The sequence below is a fragment of the Crocodylus siamensis genome, chromosome 4 (assembly GCF_052110815.1).
Source record: "Crocodylus siamensis isolate JL-2025a chromosome 4, ASM5211081v1, whole genome shotgun sequence".
In the NCBI taxonomy this organism is placed as follows: domain Eukaryota; kingdom Metazoa; phylum Chordata; order Crocodylia; family Crocodylidae; genus Crocodylus; species Crocodylus siamensis.
The window spans coordinates 86,987,371-87,007,568 of NC_143398.1; the positions used below are offsets into that span (position 1 = coordinate 86,987,371).

A 20,198-nucleotide genomic window follows, 5' to 3' on the forward strand; every position below is an offset into this window, starting at 1 on the left:
AGAGAGTGGGACTGCAATTACTGTCTATGCAATAAGTCTTGCTCCACAGTCAATGAAAGCAGCTCAACTCTCAATGGGGTAAGCTGCCCCAAGGTAAGTTTCCCACACCACAGGGTAAGAGCATGCATGCAGGCAGTTACCTCAGAGCAGATGACATGCTGCAGTGCCCATAACTGACAAGTAACTTGTTTTTGGGGCCATAGCTGCAGATTAGGGCTGTGCGAAGCTTCGGTTCCCAATTCAGTTTGGCAGAGATTTGGCCTGATTTGGTGGCCAAATCTCTGAATCTGAATTGAATCGGGACCCTATAATCTCTCTGAATCGAATTGAAACCCTTTGAGTGGATTTGGAGAGATTTGGAAAGAATCAGTGATTCGGACATAGACAGCTTTAAATGTTTTTTCTACATACCTTTAGGTAGCAGGTGGCTCATGAATACTGCGATGCTGGGGCATATGGAGTGTCCCACAGAAGCATGGGGGTGACCCCAGTGTGCTTGGCAGCAGACTGGGAAGTGGACTAGAAATTCACTTCTGCGTCCACCGGGCAGCATGCAGGGGGCCCCCCCCCGGCTAGGCAACTGGTGCCTCCTGGGTCTGAGGGGGCACCTGGGGTCCCCCCATGGCCGATCGCTGAGCCAAGGGAGGCGTAGGTGGTCCCCCCTTGCGCATCCCGGCAGACCTGGGAGTGGACCAGAAGTACTTCCAGTCCACTTCCAGGTTCACTGCCGAGCACATGGAGGGCCCACGCACTCCTATGGGACTCTCCATGCGCCCCAGCATCACAGCGTTCACAAGCCGTGCTGATACCTTGAGATACGTAGAAAAAACATTAAAAGCTGCATCTATGGCCGAATCGCTGATTCTTCAAATTAGCATCGAACCTTCAGATTCAGATATGGCCAGATTGATTGGGGACAGTGATCCTAATCAACAAATCAAATCACTGTCCCCAATTCGGGCTGAATCCAAATCCAAACCAAATAGGGTCTGCTTTGCACACCCCTACTGCAGATGCCAATATTGTCTTCCAGGTTTAACACTACCTGTTAAACATTTAGCAACCCTTGGCACAGTTATAAACAGAATTTTGTAACCCTTGTTTTATAAAACAGTGTGTGAATGCTGTTTGTGTTGTTTACAATCCTCTGCTAGGCTGATCTTCCTCTTACCCAACCCATGCCATACTAGTGCATCTCTGGTAATTACACCGTTTTGAACACCTTGTTAAATTTCTGTGGCATGACTGATGCTGCAATAGGATTATGAAGGAGTATCATGCATGGGACATTTTGTGGTTGTGTAGATTCCTCTGGCATTGAAATACCAATCTTTGCATGCGGTTGTGCATGTGTATACGTGTGTAATATATATATGCATACATACATACACACACACACACACACACATTTTCTTATTGGCTGCAGTGGGCTATGTGAGAGAGGGGGACAGTTCTTGACTTATTAACTTTATTCTTCTTGTCGCAGCCATTTTTCCCTTGCTCTTTATGCATGATTCATGTTTTAGTTATGCAGCCGGACAGAATATTTACAAATGATGTCAGAAAGATTTGGCAACACAATTCATTCTCAGCTTTCCTAAAGGAATGTTAGAAAGTGCCAGTAGCTAATTTTAAACATTAAATATATGGACTCTTGCTTTTAAAAAAAAAAAAAAAAGAAAAGAAAAGAAAAAGAGGAGGGGATAGAAGTGGGTGGAGGAGGATACAAACTTGAAAGAATAAAACAAAGTGCAAAGCTGATTGAGTTAGCTTTGCATGAGTCTGAGGCAGAAATGAATTTTTTTTTTTTAATGGTGATTTATCTTAAAGTGAAGAGAAGAGTTTTTAGGAGAAGAATACCTTTCTAATAGAACCACAGCCACTTTTGTTTAACTCGGGATTTCAGGAACTCTTTCCAATTAGTGCTCTGCTTTTCATGCTACAGAAGCCAAAGGGTCCCTGGTGTCCCTAACCACATAGAGCATATGTGGCTTTTCTTTACAGGCACTTGAACAAAATTGAAGTGGAAGTACTCAGGTGCTCCCTGTGGGACCTCCATTCCCAAAGATACTTAGGCAAATGTTTTTCTCTAAGACGGCTTTTGAAGCTGGTTTTGAAAATTTTCACTACATTTTGACCTTTCAAGAATGTATACCAGGGCAAGCAATTATTTTGGCTGAAGCTGCTTACTGAGTTTTGGTGAGCTGTTGAGGGCTGCAAGGGTAGCTCCACCCCTTGACAGGTGCTTTGCCCCCTGGCTGCCCTCTGCCCTTTGCCACGAGAAGTCCCTGCCTTTGCCCTCTGGCAACGCTTCTTTTGGGAGGTAAGGATTGCTGTCTTGGAACTAGAAAAAAACCAAATCATACACTAAAAGTCAAACACTTACTATAAAATATTTTTTGTCATGATTTGTGTTTGCATAGTGTATATAGAAGTGATTGCATAATAACTAAAAAATAAAGTCTTAGTTTTGTATATTGTGTGGGGAGGTATACGGTGTGGTATGTGTGTGTGGGGGGCTTGAGGGGCCAATAGGGTATGTGTATATGTGGGGGGAATGGTGGGGGCAGGGTGTGGGTGTGTGGGGTTTTTGGGGAGATGGAGGGTGGGGGGGGTATGAGGACCCCCACAATCCCCACCCCCCATAGTGCACAGCACCTGTTGGTGGTGGCAACAGCAGGTGGGGGCGTTTGGGGTGCTCATGCCCAGTGCAGGTGCTGCCGCCGGTGATGTGTGGCTCTGGCCAGCAATGTGCATAGTGGTGAGGAGCGCAGCTGGGCTGGCCCACCTCTGTTGCATGGGGCTGCTTGAAGTGCACATGCAGCTCCTGCACCACCGGGGAAAGCCCTGCGCAATGTAGCTAGCTGTCTTTACCGCTCCCTGCTATGCAGGTCCTGGGACTCTGCCGGGAATGGAGAGGAGCCTCATCCCCTGCTTCCCATGGAGTCCCAGGATCTGCATGGCAGGGAGTGGTGAGGGCAGCTGGCTCTATCATGCAGGGCTTTCCCCAGTGCTGTGTGAGTGCAGGAACTGCACATGCACCATGGGGAGCCCTGCATGATAGAAGCGGGCTGGCCTGACTGCGCTTCTCATCCTGATTATGTAGTGCTGGCCTGAGCCGCACATTGCTGGCAGCAGCACCTATGCTGGGCACAAGTGCCCCTGCCCGCTGCTGCTGCGGCGGCTATGCGCCATGGGGAGGGAATGTGTGGCGGGGTCTCCACACACCCCCAACCTCCCTCACACCTGCACCCTGTCCACCCAAGCTCCGTGCTCCTGCCAGCCCCAGCCCTGTGCTCTCTGCTCCTCCCCAGCTGCAGCCCCACCCCTGCCGCTTCCCTACCTGGCGCCCAAAGCAAGTGGGACACTGGGGAAGCCGAGCAGATCCCTCGGTGGCTGCAGCAGTGGCAGAAGCAGCCCTGCCCAAAAGCTGCATGATGTTTGGGCCAAGCCCTTCCGTGAACAAGGGTGGGAGAGAGGTGCAATAGGGTATGTTGGGCAAGGGGTGTGTGTGTGTGTGTGTGTGTGTGTGTGGGCATCATGCTCCCACCCTTGGGTGGAAGGACTGGGTGGGGTACACTTAGTTGGTGGGCACTTGCGGGCTGGATGAAATTGCCTAGTAGGTCATATTTTGTCCATCCCTGATGTATACTAACTCAGTTCTTCATGCTGCTGAACAGTCTCTCTACATAAATTCCAGCATGTGTTGTAAAGAACACCACCAAGTCTGTGTTGCCTAGTGAAGAGAAAAAGATTTTATTCTAGGTTACTTCTGGATTTTATTCTAGGTTACTTCTGGCAAACAAAAAACCAGATGGCTACAGCCCCTGAGGCTTCTTAGTAAATATGCCTTTGAGAACCGTCATGGTTTCTAGAAGAAGTGGCCATATGTTCCAGATGTTGGATGCTCCATGGTGCTTTAGCTGTGGAAGCAGAGACCAGAACTGCTGATGTGAAGTTCTGGGTTGGCCCCTTGCTATGAAATATTTTGCTGTGTGGGTGGCCTCTTCACTGGATTGAAATGTGAGTCTTCCCCTTTTCACTAATTAGCTGATCAGGCATATCACTGTGGAAGATATTAAAGATCAACTTGTTCCCAAGAGGCAATCAAAGCATCCAAGAAACACTCTAGAAGTGGCCCTCTTTAAAGCTTTCTCATCTCAGGACAGACTTTGATATGGTGATCTTCCACTATCATTCACAAAATTATTAGGACCATCCTAAAAACTGAAGTCCTTTGGCTGCAGCAAAGTTCAGGATGTTTATAGCAGATTTCTCCATGACAGAAATTTGGTGGAAGCTTTGATATGGTGCAATATCACATGGCATTAAGATGGCCAGAACCATTGATTACACAAGTTCAGAGTTTGCTAAAGACATGGCTTACAGACTCTGGCTTTTTCAAATGATAAACCAGTCTCCGAGACATTGGCTTAGCTGTGATCTAGGGAAATCCCAGCGTAGGGAAAGAACTTCCAAATTCTTTTGTTGTCTTGTGGTAACGTGAGGGAGCCTTGTTCTTCTAGGTCATTGTGTCCTCCGAATCCACAGTAGAACCCAGAGGTCCCACACAATCACTCCAAAGAACTGCAACCTTCTCCTGAGCATGTAGCACAGAAAAAGTTTTTTTTTTCCCCACCCAACCACTCAAGGTTTGAGAAGGCCAGTCCAGAGCTCTCCTTGTGAAACAGCTGGAAGGCTAAATCATTTTATTTTAAATAAATGTTCTACTTGCCATGTCTCAGAAATGGTGAGCATTACATGCATAAAACAGACAGACATCCCTGTGAGCTAGCTGCAGTACTTACTTTACCGACTTAATAGTAAATTACAAGAGTTGAACTAGGCCTGCTGGCCAAAGTTGTATCATGTCTTCTCCAAGAGCTTCAAGGAGTGAGTGACATGTGTCCCAGAAGAAATGTACCTCCACCCTGATTAGTATATTCTTTGACCCTGGAAAAGGGCCAAATTGCCCAAGACATTCAATCTTCCAAGTGGAGTTACCATAAATAATAATTTTTGATTACAGCACTCTGTCTTTTCAAGACTGGGAAATTAGGCTCCTTGTTAAGAGTGTGTCAGAACACGTTCTATGTTTCTGATTAATCATTTTTTATTTTGCAATTATAAATAGATACAGCTAGAGGGTTGTACACATCATTGCTTATGTAGGCCAGCCTGGCAGCTGATAGGCAGGGCAGGAAAGAGACTGTCCCCAAACCTGTTTTATCAGTTTCATTTCAACATCCCCTGACAGTGCCCATTCTGTGCTGCAGGTTGAGGAGTCTTGAACATTATTGTGACATCAGAGGCATCTCAGCCAGTCATCAGTCACCACCTCAAGCAACTACAGCCATATCTGTCACCTGCCCTGTTTGCTTCTTTCCCTGACAGTGTCCCTTTGCTGCCTGAAGAGGAATGCTATGACAATAGACAAATGGAGAAATGTCAGTAGATGTAAAGTATAGGGCCTCCCTTTTCTTGGCCACTTAACACTGCACCCACAGCCATGAATGCAACAATGCTGTCACTGAATCTAAACACAGCACATGACATTTGAAGTGGAGCAGGCTGGGGAACTAGTTGTCATCTGTAGCTGTTCGTTAAGGCCAAACTGCATGAAGCATGGAGCAGTGCCTTAGAGGAATCCAGAACACTATGATAGGAGCAAGTCCCAGGGAAGGAGGTAGCATCCTGCCTGCTAAACAAAAGCATGAAGAAGTGGCCTCTGCATGCAAAATCCATTGTGTTTGTGGTACACAGTCACATTCAGGAATTCAAAGGAAGCTTCAGTGTGAAAGATCAGAATGGGAACTGCTTCATTGACAAAGAAAACTTACAAGATATGCCTGCTTCCCTGGGAAAGAGCATCTCATTAGGCCTCCTTATAGAAAGGGAGAGGGAAGTGGGGGAGAGAGAGGGAAAGATAGGGAAAAGGAGGGAGCAACAGAGGGGGGTGGAAGAGAAAAGAGAGGAAGAGACTGCTCCCAAGTACTCATGGTCATGAATAGTCATGGCATTCTAGACTCAACCAAGATGCTCTGCCCCTTACTGTGAAGTGATGACAAAAAAGCCACACGTCTCTGTTGCTGCCAGGCCAAGTTAGCACATCTAGCTGTACTAGAATGAGTTTGCTGACCTTTTAAAACACAAAAGAGTTTTGGTACTAAAAGGCAGAAACCCTTTACTAACAGTGACTCCCAGGTCACATCACTCCCATGCTCTGCTCATTGCACTGACTTCCCAGAGAATTCTGTAGCCCAGGCCTTTAAAGCTAGTTTGCTTTTCTCAGCCAATTAATAGTAGTGTGATGAATGAGGCTCAGGGTCTTAGAAAAATCACAGCTGTCTACAGATGTCTAGAGAAAATCTAAAAGGTCTCAAATCCACAAAATACCCTCAGAAGTACTTTGTATTGGTTTGATACAGAAGGGAAGGGGTGCAGTCAAGAAAACTGTTTGTTGTTGATGACAATGGGAGTTTGGTTTGCAGATGAAGTCAATGAATTATATGGAAAGGCAACAGGTGACATAAAAGGCAGTTTCAATGACTTCAAACTCTCATGCTTACTTAAACACAGTGTAAAAGACAAGGACGGCAGAACAGAAATCCTACTATCTGCTGATATCTCTAAGTTTCACATGTGCTTATTTTTTGACAGTTTTTCTCTTGGGTGAATCTGTAGTGTGCATTTAACTTCTCCCTCACCCAGGATCTGCCTGTAAAATTGTTTAGGCCATGATGGAATGTTTGCACCTGTGCAATCAGACTAGGAAAGGGTAGAGGACTTTTCACCCCCCAACACTCTTCAGTAAAACCTGTGAATGGGACTGTCCAGAAGAAAGGAATCTTGTTTTTGGCTTAGCTGGCTTTTGATTACTTTTACTTTAAAATGCCATTAGTAAATAATTCCCATTTTGAGTTATATCATTGCCAGTTATTGTTTGAAAAGTTTGGTTCAGATCAAGTGTGTGCTATTTCAACATAGCTTTATTTGTTTAAGAAACAACAAATAAAAAACCCAACCCTTACATTTTATTAAACTAGGGTACTTTTTAAGCTGAAGGACAAGAGAAGGCACTGAAATCACTCAAGGTATGAACTTACGACTAGCTGAACTATTTTGGTTCTAGTTTCCTTAAGTATTTATGCTGTGGTTCATCACTCTGGTATCTAATAATCTAATCTAAAAGACAGTGAAACCTCCCTTCTGGTCTTCTTGAAGCAGCTAGTTGCTCTTCCATTTCTGATTATAGAAAGCTGTGTATGGGATGTATTTTATCTGTTGCTACATTTTAATTTTTGGAACTAAGCACTCCAAAATTGAGGCTACATGTTTTCCTTGCCTGTCTGTTCCAGGACTCTACCGCTACTGTGTTTTCAGAGAACCATTTCCTGTAAAGTAATTTTCTTCTCAATGTACTCTGTAAAAAGATCTGATTTGGGAAGGAGAATAAAGGCTCAAGATTTCAAAGTTGCTTTTGCTCTAATGGAGGATGTATGCACATTGCAGGCCTGGTATTTCTCATTTGAAGATGGTCTGTCTTTTGGTTAAAGCACAGGAGTGTTAAGCAGAGCTGAGAGGCTATTCCTGGCCCTTCTAGTGAACAACTGTGTGATTTCAGACAAGTTGCTTGGTCTGTGCTCAACTTCCCCATCTGAAACATGGGGACCATAATTATTTTACTTCATGAGCTGCTGAACTTAATTCAGTGGTTGTTTTTTTTTTAACAAACCAGTAGAACCTCCCATGGAAGGTGCTGTAAGAGTCTAAGCCATCATACTTAGGTCCCTACCATACTATTTCCATCAAGCAACATATTTACAGGACATGCTATCCAGAGGGTAGCACCCTGCAAACTTGTTATGCCAGGACTCACCAAGAAGAAGAGCTGAAGAGCTGTGGGCAGAGGCTGTCGTTCCTTACTGCCTGCTAAGCTGTGCTAGTAATGAGAAGTGAGCGCTGAACTCACCAGCTGAGCTCCCCCTGGATGAAGAAGCTGCTCTCCCAACTCCTGTGGAAACCTATGCAAAAGACTCTTGGGCAATCCCTGTGATTTCCAAGGTGGTGTTTATCTTTTCAGCTCTGTACTTCTTGTGGCATGGAGTCTTAACTGGCATTAATATTTCTGTTGATGTGCAGTCAGAGGCAGAATGAAATTGCTCATTGTCCAATGGCTGTGTTGTTTCTGCAGGGCTAATGGGAATACATAGTAGTAAACCTGTTTCTAAGAGAAGCTGATAAAACTCCAATACACCCACAAATACTCCTTTCCTCCCCTCACAATCAATGGTGAAGTTTCCATATTTGTAGTCACTTCTAGGAATAGAGCTAGCTGTATTTTACTAGGTGGAGTGAGGAAGAGGCTTGCCTACCCTAATTAATAATTCAGTTCTTCACTCATGATAATGTTGTGAAACACCTTGTGCTTTCAAAATTGAAAAATCTGAAGCTGAAACAGATTGCTAGTGGTTTTTGAAAGATGGAAAGGAATGTTCTTGCTTTAAATCCATATTCTGTAGTTGTGTACAATTATATAAGCAATAATTTAGAAATAGGATGATTGCTTATCATAACGTCTCTGTTGTTTGTCCTACAACTATGGTAAGACCTCCTCCTCCCTACCCCCCCCCCCAAAAAAAAACAACAAACCAAACCCCAAACAAAGAAAACCCCCCTGAATTTTTCTGTTTTCTTTTTAGGGTTTTTGATATCTTTGGATGACTTTTACTTGCTTGGCAGTGGCCTGGTGATGTTGCAGACAACAAACACCGTGCTGAACAACACTTTATTGAAACAAATTGTGCCAGAGGCGCTCTTTGCTTGGCAGAGGGTCCGCATTGCCAACATGATGGCAGACACTGGTAAAGCCTGGGCACAAACTTTCTTGAAGTACAATTCAGGTAAATACATTTTCATATGAGCCTCTAAACAATGGAGACGCTGCCTGTTTTCCCCCTTCCTCTCCTGATTCTCTAGGCACTAGGTGAAGTATCTGGTTTTCTCTTAAATGTCTCCTAGGAACCTATAACAATCAGTACATGGTTCTAGATTTGAAGAAGATCAAGCTGCAAAAGAGGCTTGATGACGGAGCACTCTACATCATTGAGCAGATCCCAGAACTTGTGGAATATTCTGATCAGACCGATGTTCTCCGCAGAGGTAAAAGCTGCTATAATATCTTTGGCAAAGTTAGTTGTTTCAGTTGACAGGAGCATGGTATTACATGTGGGAAGGGTTTATGTTGGGACTATGCCCTGGAATTTTCTGTTACATGATATTCAGTGCTTTTGAGATGCACTTTGTTATTCTATATGAAATTGGTTCCTACCTGCTGTAACTGCAATGTCTCATGAAATATGTAACACACATTTCTTAGGAGGCACTGGAGAGCAAAGTAGAGATCCTCACCTTCCTTCCCTGACTGACTTTCCCCTCTAAAGTCAAGCCCTGTTCTGGAGCTCCCTGCTTGTTTGGGTTTTTTCTTCCTTGGGAGAGACAGAATCATTGTTTAATTAATGTTGCATGACCACGGGAGTCACTCAAACCTTTCTGTGCTTGTACCCCCACAAAATAGGTTTTGAAATGTGAAAACTTCTATGATAACCAGATGCAGCCTTTAGGCTAAGTTTTCCTGGGGGCTACATCATCCAGTGTCTGTTTGTTTTCCAAATGACAGGAAAACTAGCTACAACTTGCCTGAAAACCAAACCCAAAGCCAAGTAAAAATCATGCAAACATTCAAGTATCAAGCCCTATACAAGGCAAATGTTCTCCAGATACTTGTGTGTATCCAGCATTCTGCATGCTGGCCTGTGGTTGTGCTGCTAAAGAGGTGATGAGTTGGAGAAGGGCCCCTCTTTCTACTATTACAATTCATGAGGGATATGGGCTGTGGCGATTGTTTCTGTTTGCATTTCTGCCCTCTTTAACACTTTGGATGTATCTAGCATATATTTTGGGGACTATCATTGCATACAGAATTTTTTTTGGTAGGGTGTTAGCCACAAAAGGGTTATAAAACTCTTTAATGCACCTTAAATTTCCCTGAATATTTTAATCCTGTAAAAAGATGGAAACAAGGGTCTGTTTCGGCATTTCTTATTGTGACCAAAATGGCTTGAGGAGGAAATAGGGAAGATGAACACAATCGGGCTTTATTTATTGCCAGGGTGAGGGAGCTTATTGCAGTTTGTGAAGTCTAACTAGTCAATGTGTTGCAAGACCAGGATGGGAGCATATTTTTGCCAGGCCCTCAGTGAGGATTGGAAACTGAGCAGCTGACACATTAGCTGTTCTTCCTGTTGACCAGACTATAAGGAGATGGGGTGGGGAAGAGGGTTAGGTTAACATCACCCCTCCAATCCTAGAAAAGAAGATGGCAGCTGACCTGAGGTAGGATAGGGGGAAAAAGGCTATAGCAAGGAGGCTAGTTTTCTAATACTCCTGTACAGTAGCTCCCTCCTTTTTAAGGGAGCTGTCCCCTCTGTACCCTGATGGATCTAAGTCCAGCTACAGAAGCTAGACAAGATGGTAACCATTTGGTGGCAGGGTGGAGGTGACCTCCCTCAGCTACTCCCCCTTGTCCTTCTCAGTGGTTGACATGACAGCTGCCCCCCCACCATGGTGCCGTGTTGCTCTGGCTTGCTAGTTGGGGGGTGCAGAGCTTTGCCTTTTGAAGCCAAACTCTCTTCTCATATGAGACCTTGGAAGAGGCAAGAACTTGCCCAGGAGCAAACATTGACCAACTGACTTGATCCAATATGTTTAACTGAGTTACCTGGGCAAAAGACCATGGCTTCCAGATGCCTAATAGGAGGGTCCCAGCTCTGCTGACAACAATATAGTCTGTATTAGTCTTCCCTGATGGCTCCCTTAATGTCAGGCACTGGTACCTGGGAGACTGTGCTGCCAGTTCAGGGTGGGCTGATCCTGGTTTCTGATGGGCCCCAGGGCTGTTGGCCCATGCACCTTGTTCCAATCCCAAGCTAACCCAAGTTGAAAGCAATGCTGTACAGCAGCACTTTGGTTTTGTTCCTGATATGGTCTGTTTTGCTTCCTTCTAGCACATCCTCCTTTGTGAGGACATTCTTACATTGTCCTGCCAGCTCAGCTGGGGGATGGCTCTGTATTTCTCCCAACTGAGTCTTACCTTGGCTTAGAGGAAGTTACTTTCCCCATCTGCACTTCTGATCCTCAGCTTCCTGGCTGGCAATTCATTTGACATGTTTCTACCCTGCATTCAGTTCAGGACAAGAAGGGCAAGTCTGATTCGGGCCACCTGCTCGCTGGGCCTACCTTTAGGCTCTTCTGTGCATTCCCTACCCCTAAGTGTTTTCTGACTTGTGCCATTGGGCTATAACTGTGGTCTGAGGTCATGCTGTATATGGACATGACCTTGACTCCCTCACTCCAGGATTTTCAGGGACTCCTCTGCACTGCCCTCAGCCTTGTCATGAGTACTCGTTCGAAATTCCTAAACATTCAATTGCTTGAGGGTCACATGAGGGGAAGACCTAGTCACATGTCTCTGGGTGAGCAGAGAAAGCTCAGTCCTACTCTTGGAAGTAGCTAAGCTGATCTTGATGGCCCATTCAGATGCCTAGCAAACTCAGAAAAAACAATTAGGAGGGGGTGAGATGCATGCTGCCAACTGGCTCATTCACCTCCACCTCCGCCCTCCCCCCTTCTGGGAGGAGCCCTTAGAGCTCGTAATGGCTCTGGCATATGGAGGACCAGGAGGCAGGTGACCTCAGAGATTCTAGTGGAGTCCTGCTGTCCTCCAGAGTGGTTGGTTGTAAGGAGTCACAAGTGGGTGGAGAAGGACAAGATGGAAAATGTGCAGTGAGAATTAAAGAGTTAAGTAAAAGAGTAGGAAGAGGAACAAGTCAAGGCCCAAGAGTTGACAAAAACAATCAGTTCGTGATTAGGAAAATTAAACTTTTGCAAGAACAAGGAAGGGAAACCTGGTCTCAGTCCGCTCCTGCACCAGAAAAAGAACAACATAGGGAAGAGTTGATGCAGAAGCAAGAAACAGTTTCAGTGCCATCCCAGGAGCAGTTGGGGAAAGCAGAAGTATGCATTAGAAATCAGCTTTTGTCAGAATTTGTGGCTAAGTTTTAAAAACATGGGAGGGTTTGGAGGGGAAGAACAGGCAAGAAGCTTGTTGCACTTAGTAGTTTGGAAAAATCCCAGAGCAATTTGCTCTGGAAAAATTACATGTGGGAATAAACAGCACTTTGCTCTGAGGACTGGTAATGCAGCTATCCCCAAAGGGTCTGGGTACATTTTGCTTCCGTTGGATCAAGCGCGTTGAACTTCTGTATGTTCAGAAGTCTGAAATGTATACACTGCAACACCAGAATAGCAGCTCTTAAAGTGCTGGAGCGAACATGAGCGAGCTAAGTGCTAGCACGGGGGCTTCAGGGCTATATGGAGCGGAAGCCTGAGTGAAGAGGAGAGCTTTGCAGTGTAGATGGGTGTGTTGGCCAGGGATAGGCTTAGATACATTTCTACAATTTTCCAGTGCCCTCCAGAATGCCTGCCCCTCCTCTGATCACTGGCCCTGGGAGAGGCTGCCAATCTACAGAAGCACCTGCACCTTTTAGGAGCACAGCAGAGGCAGGATCTTGAGACAACAGGGATCTAGACCATTCACAGTTTGCTCAACAGACGCTGGTGCTGTGAGTTGCAGCTAAGTGAATGCAGGGGTAATGTGCTCTGGCTTTCCTGCCCTCTTCACCCTGTCAGCTGCACTTGCAGTAGTGTGAGCTTCTAGGTGACCGTTAGGTATAAACCTCAGAACTGCAGGCAGTCAGGATTGAGCCCATGGGGTAACAAAGGCAGAGGGTGCTGCAGACAGGTCTGTACCTGAAGGAAGAGGCTGCAGTTTGTAGGCAACTGGACTTGCTGGCTGTAGTTGAGGTAGTCAAGGACCTACCTCATGGCAGTCCCAAGGAGGGAACGGGGTGGAAACTTGAATACAGGACTAGAGCACATCTGTACCTGAGTCCAGAATTGAACTGAGTCTGCTTGGCCCTTTAGTTTCATCCTTCACTCCAAGACTGTCCTTATTCCAAAATGTAGCACCTGAGGACAGAAACGTGTAGGGTAAGAAAAAGGTCTTTGTAGGGGCCCAGCAGTATCCCTATTGCCTGCACATGGGGCCCCTTGCCCCAGCGCACCTTTCACTGCACAAGATGCCAGGTTTCATCTTCTGGCTTCACTCATATGCTACAGAGGCAGGCCTGTGACACCCTCATTTCAGCTCTTTCATGGAGGCACTGAAATGTCTGCGTGGGGCTGGACAGCTGCCAGGCAGAACTGGGAAAAGACCAGCAGAGGGTTTATTTGAGGAGGACTTGCAGGAGCTCACTGTGCTGTAGCGGTCTGTGTAGACCCAGGTGGGGCTAGGGAAGGCACTTGCATCCTGGGCCACCCTCTGAGACAGTAAAAGATTTATTGCCAAATCATAAATGAACCACTTCCCTTTGGAAGTTCATGTTCTTGGAAGCTGATCTGCTGGCTCCTGGCCAGCCCGTCCTGTAGAGCATGGCCAAGTGCATCCAACTACAGAGAATGCGTGGGCTACAGCTTAGAAAAATATATGATTCTCCTTTCTCCAGGTTGTATCATGGAAGCAGGTATGGTCTGTTCACTTACCTGGGAGGTTCACTTCTCTGCCTTGTATGTATTGGAAAGCGAGGGAACAGGCTACTCAGCTAGTCTTGGTGCCCCGCTGCAGATTTACTTTGTAAAATCTTGGTTTGGATTTCTGTAGCAGTTGTCTGGTAGGCTCCAGCTCATTACATGAGCAGCAGCCAATCCTGCTCCCTCTGCACCATGCCAAGCTGTGATCTTAAAACTAGATCCTACCCCAGGAGTGTCACAGCTGGCAGGATTTAAATGTCAGGCTCCCAGCCAAACACATCCTTGGTGCTAATAACTCCGTAAGTGCCCATCTCTCTTCAGGGTAAACCCAGGCTCCAGGGTGGAGCTAAAACTGCCTTAAACAGAACTGCCTTGGCCCAAGAGAAAACTATAGTGAAGGAATCTGTTTACCTTCTCTTAAGTCAGTGATTCCCCCCGGGTGCCTCGAGATCCTTTCAGGAGTGTCACAGGGTGCCACACAGTGTTAGCACTACTAGGTGTGCAAACACGATTCACAGGATAAACCCAGAGATTCCAGCTAGGATTCCAGTGTTCAAAACTGCTGACCTCTTCTTATCTTTCAGAGTTCTTGGCAGCAGCAGAATTGCTCCAGTGTTTTTCTGTAGTCAAAAATGAGTGAAAACTAAGACTTGCTTCAAGTCCAAAAAAGTTGCGAAACACTGTTTTAGGATTAAACCTCTGTAATCCTAGTCTCTTGTTCCTGAACAGTCCCATGACATTTTTCCCCCAAGCTCTGGGGCTAGATGCCAGTGCTCAGATTTGCATTCTGTTTACTTGGGATTCCCCCTGGCATTCCTGTTGGATGTGGTTTTCCTTCAGGTTTCTGCCACTACAGGGTTTGCGTGTAGCGCTTCCCCTCCGGTGCTTGTCACAGTTCCCATGGCATGCTGTCAGGGGAAACTCAGCAGGGAAGTGAAGGTCTCTTTCACTTTTCAATATTTTTTAGTAGTGGCACCTGCAAGACTTCCTATGATCCTCTTGTGCCCCTTCCTGGTCAGGGCATGCCATCAGCTGCCACATTCCAGCCATCACTACTCTGGTTGGCACTAGCCTCTTGGCTGTTTCCCCAGGTATTTTCTGCTGAGTTACCTTCCAATCAGTTCTGTATCAAGTTACTTCTGTGGTTCCCCTCTGATAGCTCTCAATCTGCAGTCTCCTGCTCTGTGACTGACTTTGCTGTGGCTTCTTCTTTTGTTGGGGACCCTAGGGAATTCCTGATGCCAGGGATCCTGGTCTGGTCAGTGGCCTGACCCATGTTCTTTCCCCTTGCTGCTGTACATGCATTGGCCCATTTCTCAGCACTTCATTAGGCCTCTTTAGCTCATTGGGATGGAGCAGTCTGTATTTGAGGATATTTTCCCTTCTCTTCAGCTGGAAAGAAGGAAGCTCAGCAATGCCGAGATGTGATTGCTGCAGAGAGACAGTGAGGGGACGTGAAATGTGATCTGTGCCCTACTCTCTTCAGATTTGATCTGAATTACTCTGATCTCTCCTGGGTGTACCACGAGACTCCTGTAAGCCCAGCTTGCGGCTGCCCCAGGCTGCTTTGAGGGCAGGTCTTCACAGTGGGTGTCTGAGGGACAGGGCTCTCCAAACAGCTTCAGCAGTGCACTTACCTGTGTATTAACTCACATATTTGCAATGGCCACATTGCTGCTGTCGAGCAGGGTCTGTGCCACATCTCTGGTTGTGTGCTGTCAGGACAAACATGGTGTTTAAACCAACAGATATTTTAAACAGAGTTTGCTCATATAATTAACTAAAGGAATGGATGGCTTCTCTTGCAGGATACTGGCCTTCTTACAACATCCCCTTTCACAAAAACATCTACATCCAGAGTGGGTATGAAGCATATGTCCAGAAGCATGGGCTGGACTTCTCTTATGAACTCGCTCCCAGAGCAAAAATCTTCCGGCGGGACCAAGGGAAGGTGATTGACTTGGACAGCATGAAGTACATCATGAGATACAACAGTAAGTACCCATGTATTATGTGTTGATCTGATTGTTTTTATTGCTGCTTGTGTGACAGGCAGTGCAGTGACCCTGAGCCCTGCTGTTCCAGGCATGGGGAAGCTGCTTTTCCGCTGGAATGCCCTTCAGGATTCAGGCCTCTCCTGCCACTGACCGGACTTCTTCAGTAGGACTCAAACACCAGGGCAGGCTGATTAAGCACCATCTCTAGGTGCAGATGGCCAGAGATGTTTTACTTAGATTCCTTTTTCCACATAATAGGGTTGCACTGACTTGTCACACCTGGATCTTGGAAATCCTCTCCCCTATCCTGCCAGGGGGCCAGGGAATGGGCAGGGGTGGGACTGTCTTTCTTTGGTGCACTGAGCAATAATATATTACTAGGATCAGCTGGTTAGAGCCTCCAGCATCCTGTGTCTCCTCCTGTTGCAGGGGGTGTTGCCAGACCTGGCTACTTGCCATTTTCTTTTTAAGTCAAGAACAGAAGAAAAGTTCAGGCTGGAGCTGCTCATTATCCCCTGTCCCTTCTACAAGACACTTCTCACTCATTGCAACTTCCCTGCCTGCCTGCATCACATCTGGTCATGATGTCTGCCACCAGGGGCTCCATGAGAGCAGACAGACTTCATCTCCTCTCTCCCCCATTTTATTCCCAGACTACCTGAAGGACCCCTATGCCCAGCGTAATCCCTGCAACACCATCTGCTGCCGGGAGGACTTGAACCCTTCTTTGCCAGTGCCAGCAGGCTGCTATGACACTAAGGTAAAAACCCCTAGAACATGTGGTCACTGCTGTACCTCCTGAGTGGAGGCAGGGAGCCTGCCTACACTCCTTCCAGGTGTGACCTTGGGTGGAGAGGTGGCCCCCCTCTCTGGCCTCAGGCTGCTGCCAGGGTATAAGCCCAAACGTTGTAGCCAATACACTTTGTGCATGTGAGAGCATCTAGGGTGAAGGATGGCTGTACTGGCTGACCTGCTGAGCACCCCCCACAGGCAACTTGCCATTCCTCATAGTAGTTTTCAACCCACCTTCTCCCACCATCCCTGGGACTTACCATACAGAGACTGGCTACTTATCAGGGTTTCTGAGACCCCAAGAGAACTGGGGTGGGGTGGGGTGTGGAGGAGGCATCCAGCTCATGGGATGGGGGGGTTCCTGCCAGTGAGTAGTGGTTGGTCTCCTTTTCTTTTGCCTTGCAGATAGGTTCTGCCCCTTGCTCCCGTTCTTAGGGCAGCCCTGGGAAGGTGAGGGTCAGTGTCCACTGGCAGGGGCACAGGAGAGATGCAGCAGCCTGGGAGAGGGTGGTGGCACCCAAGAGCCCATGGTATCTGAGAGCATACTTGTCTTCTCTGCCTACATGAGACCCCATCAAGAGTCAGTTAGAGCCTGGCAGCAGGCTGGGCTCAGGAACAGAGCAAAAGCTGAAATGAGAGTCCCACCTCAGTCTGTTTCCTTGTTCTTAGGGCATCATGGAGGGAGGGAGAAGGGGCCAAGCAGCTGCCTGCTCCCATTAATGGGAATCATGTGGACTCCTCCCTGGAGCTGCTCAGGACTGCTGCTTCTCATTTACATTCAAGATTCAGTAAAGAGGAGCAGCTTTTACCAGGAGATTTACAGCTACTCTGCTCCTGGTGCAATCATTGAGCAAATAAATGTTAACCCTTGAAGCACTGGTGGGTCTGAGGGTATTTTACCCTCTTGGGACTAGCTGGTTCCCTGGGCATGGAGTGAGGCTGAGGGACAGGCCCCACCTGGCATCTTTGGCAGAGCCAGTTGTGAGAGTCTCCCCTCTTCCCTGTCCCCCTGGAGTCCTGCAAGGCAGCAGCTGGGGATCACTGGAGATGAATGTCACTTGAGCAGCAGTCCAGAACCAGGTCTGTATGGAGGAATGGGTGGCTGGTGCCATTCTTGCTCAGCTTGTGATGTTCAGGTGGCAATGGCAGCAGCACAGGGAGAGGGGAGGTCTGGCAATGAGGAGGGCAGGGAAGTGGAGCTAACATGAAACAGGAGAAGAAAGAGAGTTTAGTTGCTTCTGTTTCAATCTCTGTTGCAAAGCCTGGAGAAGTGCATGCTCAGAGCCCTGGGACCTGAGGGAATCTCTGAGGCCTCCATTTGGGCAGCTGTGCCTGGCACAGGAAGGAAAGTTAAGAGTGCAGCAAAGGTAGCTTTGGGCTACCTTGGTGTTTCTCTGTATCCTTTTTCTTGAGTCCCAGAGGGACGCTGGGGCAGCTGTAGTGCTCTCTTCACACCCCAGTGAGCAGATCAGCTGCCTTGACACCACTGCGGCAGCCTGGATGACTATAGGGCAGTAGCCACACACTTGCCCCCCCCCCCAGGGCCTTAAGTTGGCATTATGCCAAGCAGGGGTTGTTAAAGGGTCAGGCAGCCTGTCTGTGCATGGAGATAGTGCCCAGATCACAGATGTTTACTATAGTTTTGTCCCTCCCTCCTGCCCATATCCACCTGGGCTGTCCTAAGTGGCCTCTCCTTTCCTGCTGTACCTCTGCCTCAGAAGCGAGGCAGCATTTGGGCCTTTGCTGTTAACCCCTGTCCTTTACAGGTGTCTGATTTCCACATGGCGGGGGCATTTGCATCCAGTGCCATCAATGGCCCTTCAGTGCAGGACGGGCTCCCTGTCTTCAGCTGGAAAAAATTCAACAAGACCCGACATGAGGGCCTGCCTGAGTCCTACAATTTTAACTTTGTCACCATGAAGCCAGTCCTGTGAAGCCAGCATCACTTTTTCAGGGAAGAAAAGTAGATTTTTCTCTTCTTCCTGCAATCTTTTCTTCCCACATACAATGAAATGGCCTGAACATCCCTACCTTTGTGCCTTAACTGCTCTCTCTCTCTCTGTTCTTCTGGCTGCTAAAGCTTCATTCTCCAGGACCAAAGGGGCAAGATGGTGCGTATGCCCAGATCCTCCCTGGTGCTCAGGTGGCTATGGCCCATGCAGATCACTGGGACTTAGACACCTGAGTGCTCTTCTGGGATCTGGGCCATAAGAGCTATTGTGGGTTATTCATGAAGTGCAGTTACGGGGGAGGAGAGGAAATGGGCACCCAGCAGCAGCAAACAGGGAGGTTTGCTGGGTCTGTCACTCCACTGTGAAGTGGGGCTGCTGCTTACCTTCCTGTGTAACGTGCACTGAGAACTGTGGCTGGGCAGCCTTTGCAAACTTCTAATACTATTGCCTGCCCCTCACAGTGGAGGGTGATTTAACACCTTTGTGAAAAGCCTTGACATCTGTGAAGGGCCAGGGCGAGAGATACCACTGTTGGTGTGGGAGTACCTAGGAGCCAGTCAGGGTCCAGGGGCCCTTTGTGTTAGGTACTGTATGTACACACACAGTCCCTCCCCCCAGAACTCACAATCCAGTATGCTAAGTTCTCTTCTGCGTTCTAATGGGAAAAGGGTCATGTATTTTTGGTCTTACCTCAAATCAGTAGATGCAATGGGAGTCTCTGGGCTCAAGTCAAGGACGAGTGGTTTAAACCTAGGCAGATGTGGTTTGCTGTTGCACACAGACCAGTTGCCTATTCCAAGGGACATCAGACCAGGTGTCTCTGTCAGGCAGGATGACTGTGCTGCAGATTTTGCTGCAGGCGAATGCAGTGCAGGCATGTAAAGAGCAGAATCCTCCCGGGGCTATGCACGACCCAGCTGTAAGTGCAGGAAAGGAGGGACTTGTTCCACTCCCTGTCCCCACTTGCACTGGGACTGACAAGTTCACTTTGTAAAGCAAATGGAAATGAAGCAACTCATCAAGATGCAGAAGAGCAGCCCACAGGGCATGCAACAGGAGCTGTTGCACCACCTGAACAGCAGCAAGGGGATGCAAGCAACGAAACTGGACTTTTCATTTGTTATTACTGGGACTCTGCTGGGCCCAGCCAGACATAGTCCTGCTCTTCAATTTTACTGCAAGTGTTCTTGTGAGCACAGCAGCTGCTTCCCACCTGTGGTGGGTTTGACATTTGCCTGGTACTGCCTGTGCCCCAAGCCACATGTACGTACAGCCAGTACAAGTGCACAGGCCACAACTTGTCCAGGGGGTGCGGCAGAGATCAGTCCCATTTCTACCCACAGTCTCTCCAGCCCAGCACTTACCTCTGTTGCTGCTGTAGCACATCTCCTTTAATAAACACTGCTTGGTTTTCTTAGGTGCCAGAATTCTCTTCAGTTAAGAATCCAAATTAATGGCTTTATTTGCAGTTTACCAGGATGGGGGGAGGGGCCTTCCTTCTCTGACACTGCCTCAGTCTACGTGGGGTCCTTCACTCTGCATGCTGCCAGATGGCAGCAGCGCCTCACTCAAGCTCTCATGCAGGTTGCAAAGCAGCCGCATCCTTCCTCATGCTGTGACCACAGCTGTGCCTTGCACATGTTTTGTATTTACAAAGTAAGATTGCAAACCAGCTGGCCGAAGTGCTACCATCTGCAGCTCGAGGCATCAAAGCACAACACTGCATTGGCTAAGGAAGTAGTATGACACCTGGTGCCTGCTGGCCTCTTAAAGGATTGAGTGGTCTTCCAGGAGCTTGAGAAGGACT

The 20,198-nt window shown here is 47.4% G+C and overlaps 1 protein-coding gene across 1 annotated transcript in view; it reads left to right on the forward strand.

Annotated features, from left to right (window-relative positions):
* Positions 1-20,198, forward strand: part of PLBD1 (phospholipase B domain containing 1) — a 47,890-nt gene extending 27,692 nt beyond the window's left edge. Inside the window, exons 7-11 of the mRNA XM_090042745.1 lie at positions 8,703-8,903; positions 9,022-9,162; positions 15,459-15,644; positions 16,301-16,407; positions 18,206-20,198. Coding sequence (XP_089898871.1) covers positions 8,703-8,903; positions 9,022-9,162; positions 15,459-15,644; positions 16,301-16,407; positions 18,206-18,373 — 803 coding nt within the window. The 3' untranslated portion in view covers positions 18,374-20,198. The remainder of the gene's footprint in view (positions 1-8,702; positions 8,904-9,021; positions 9,163-15,458; positions 15,645-16,300; positions 16,408-18,205) is intronic.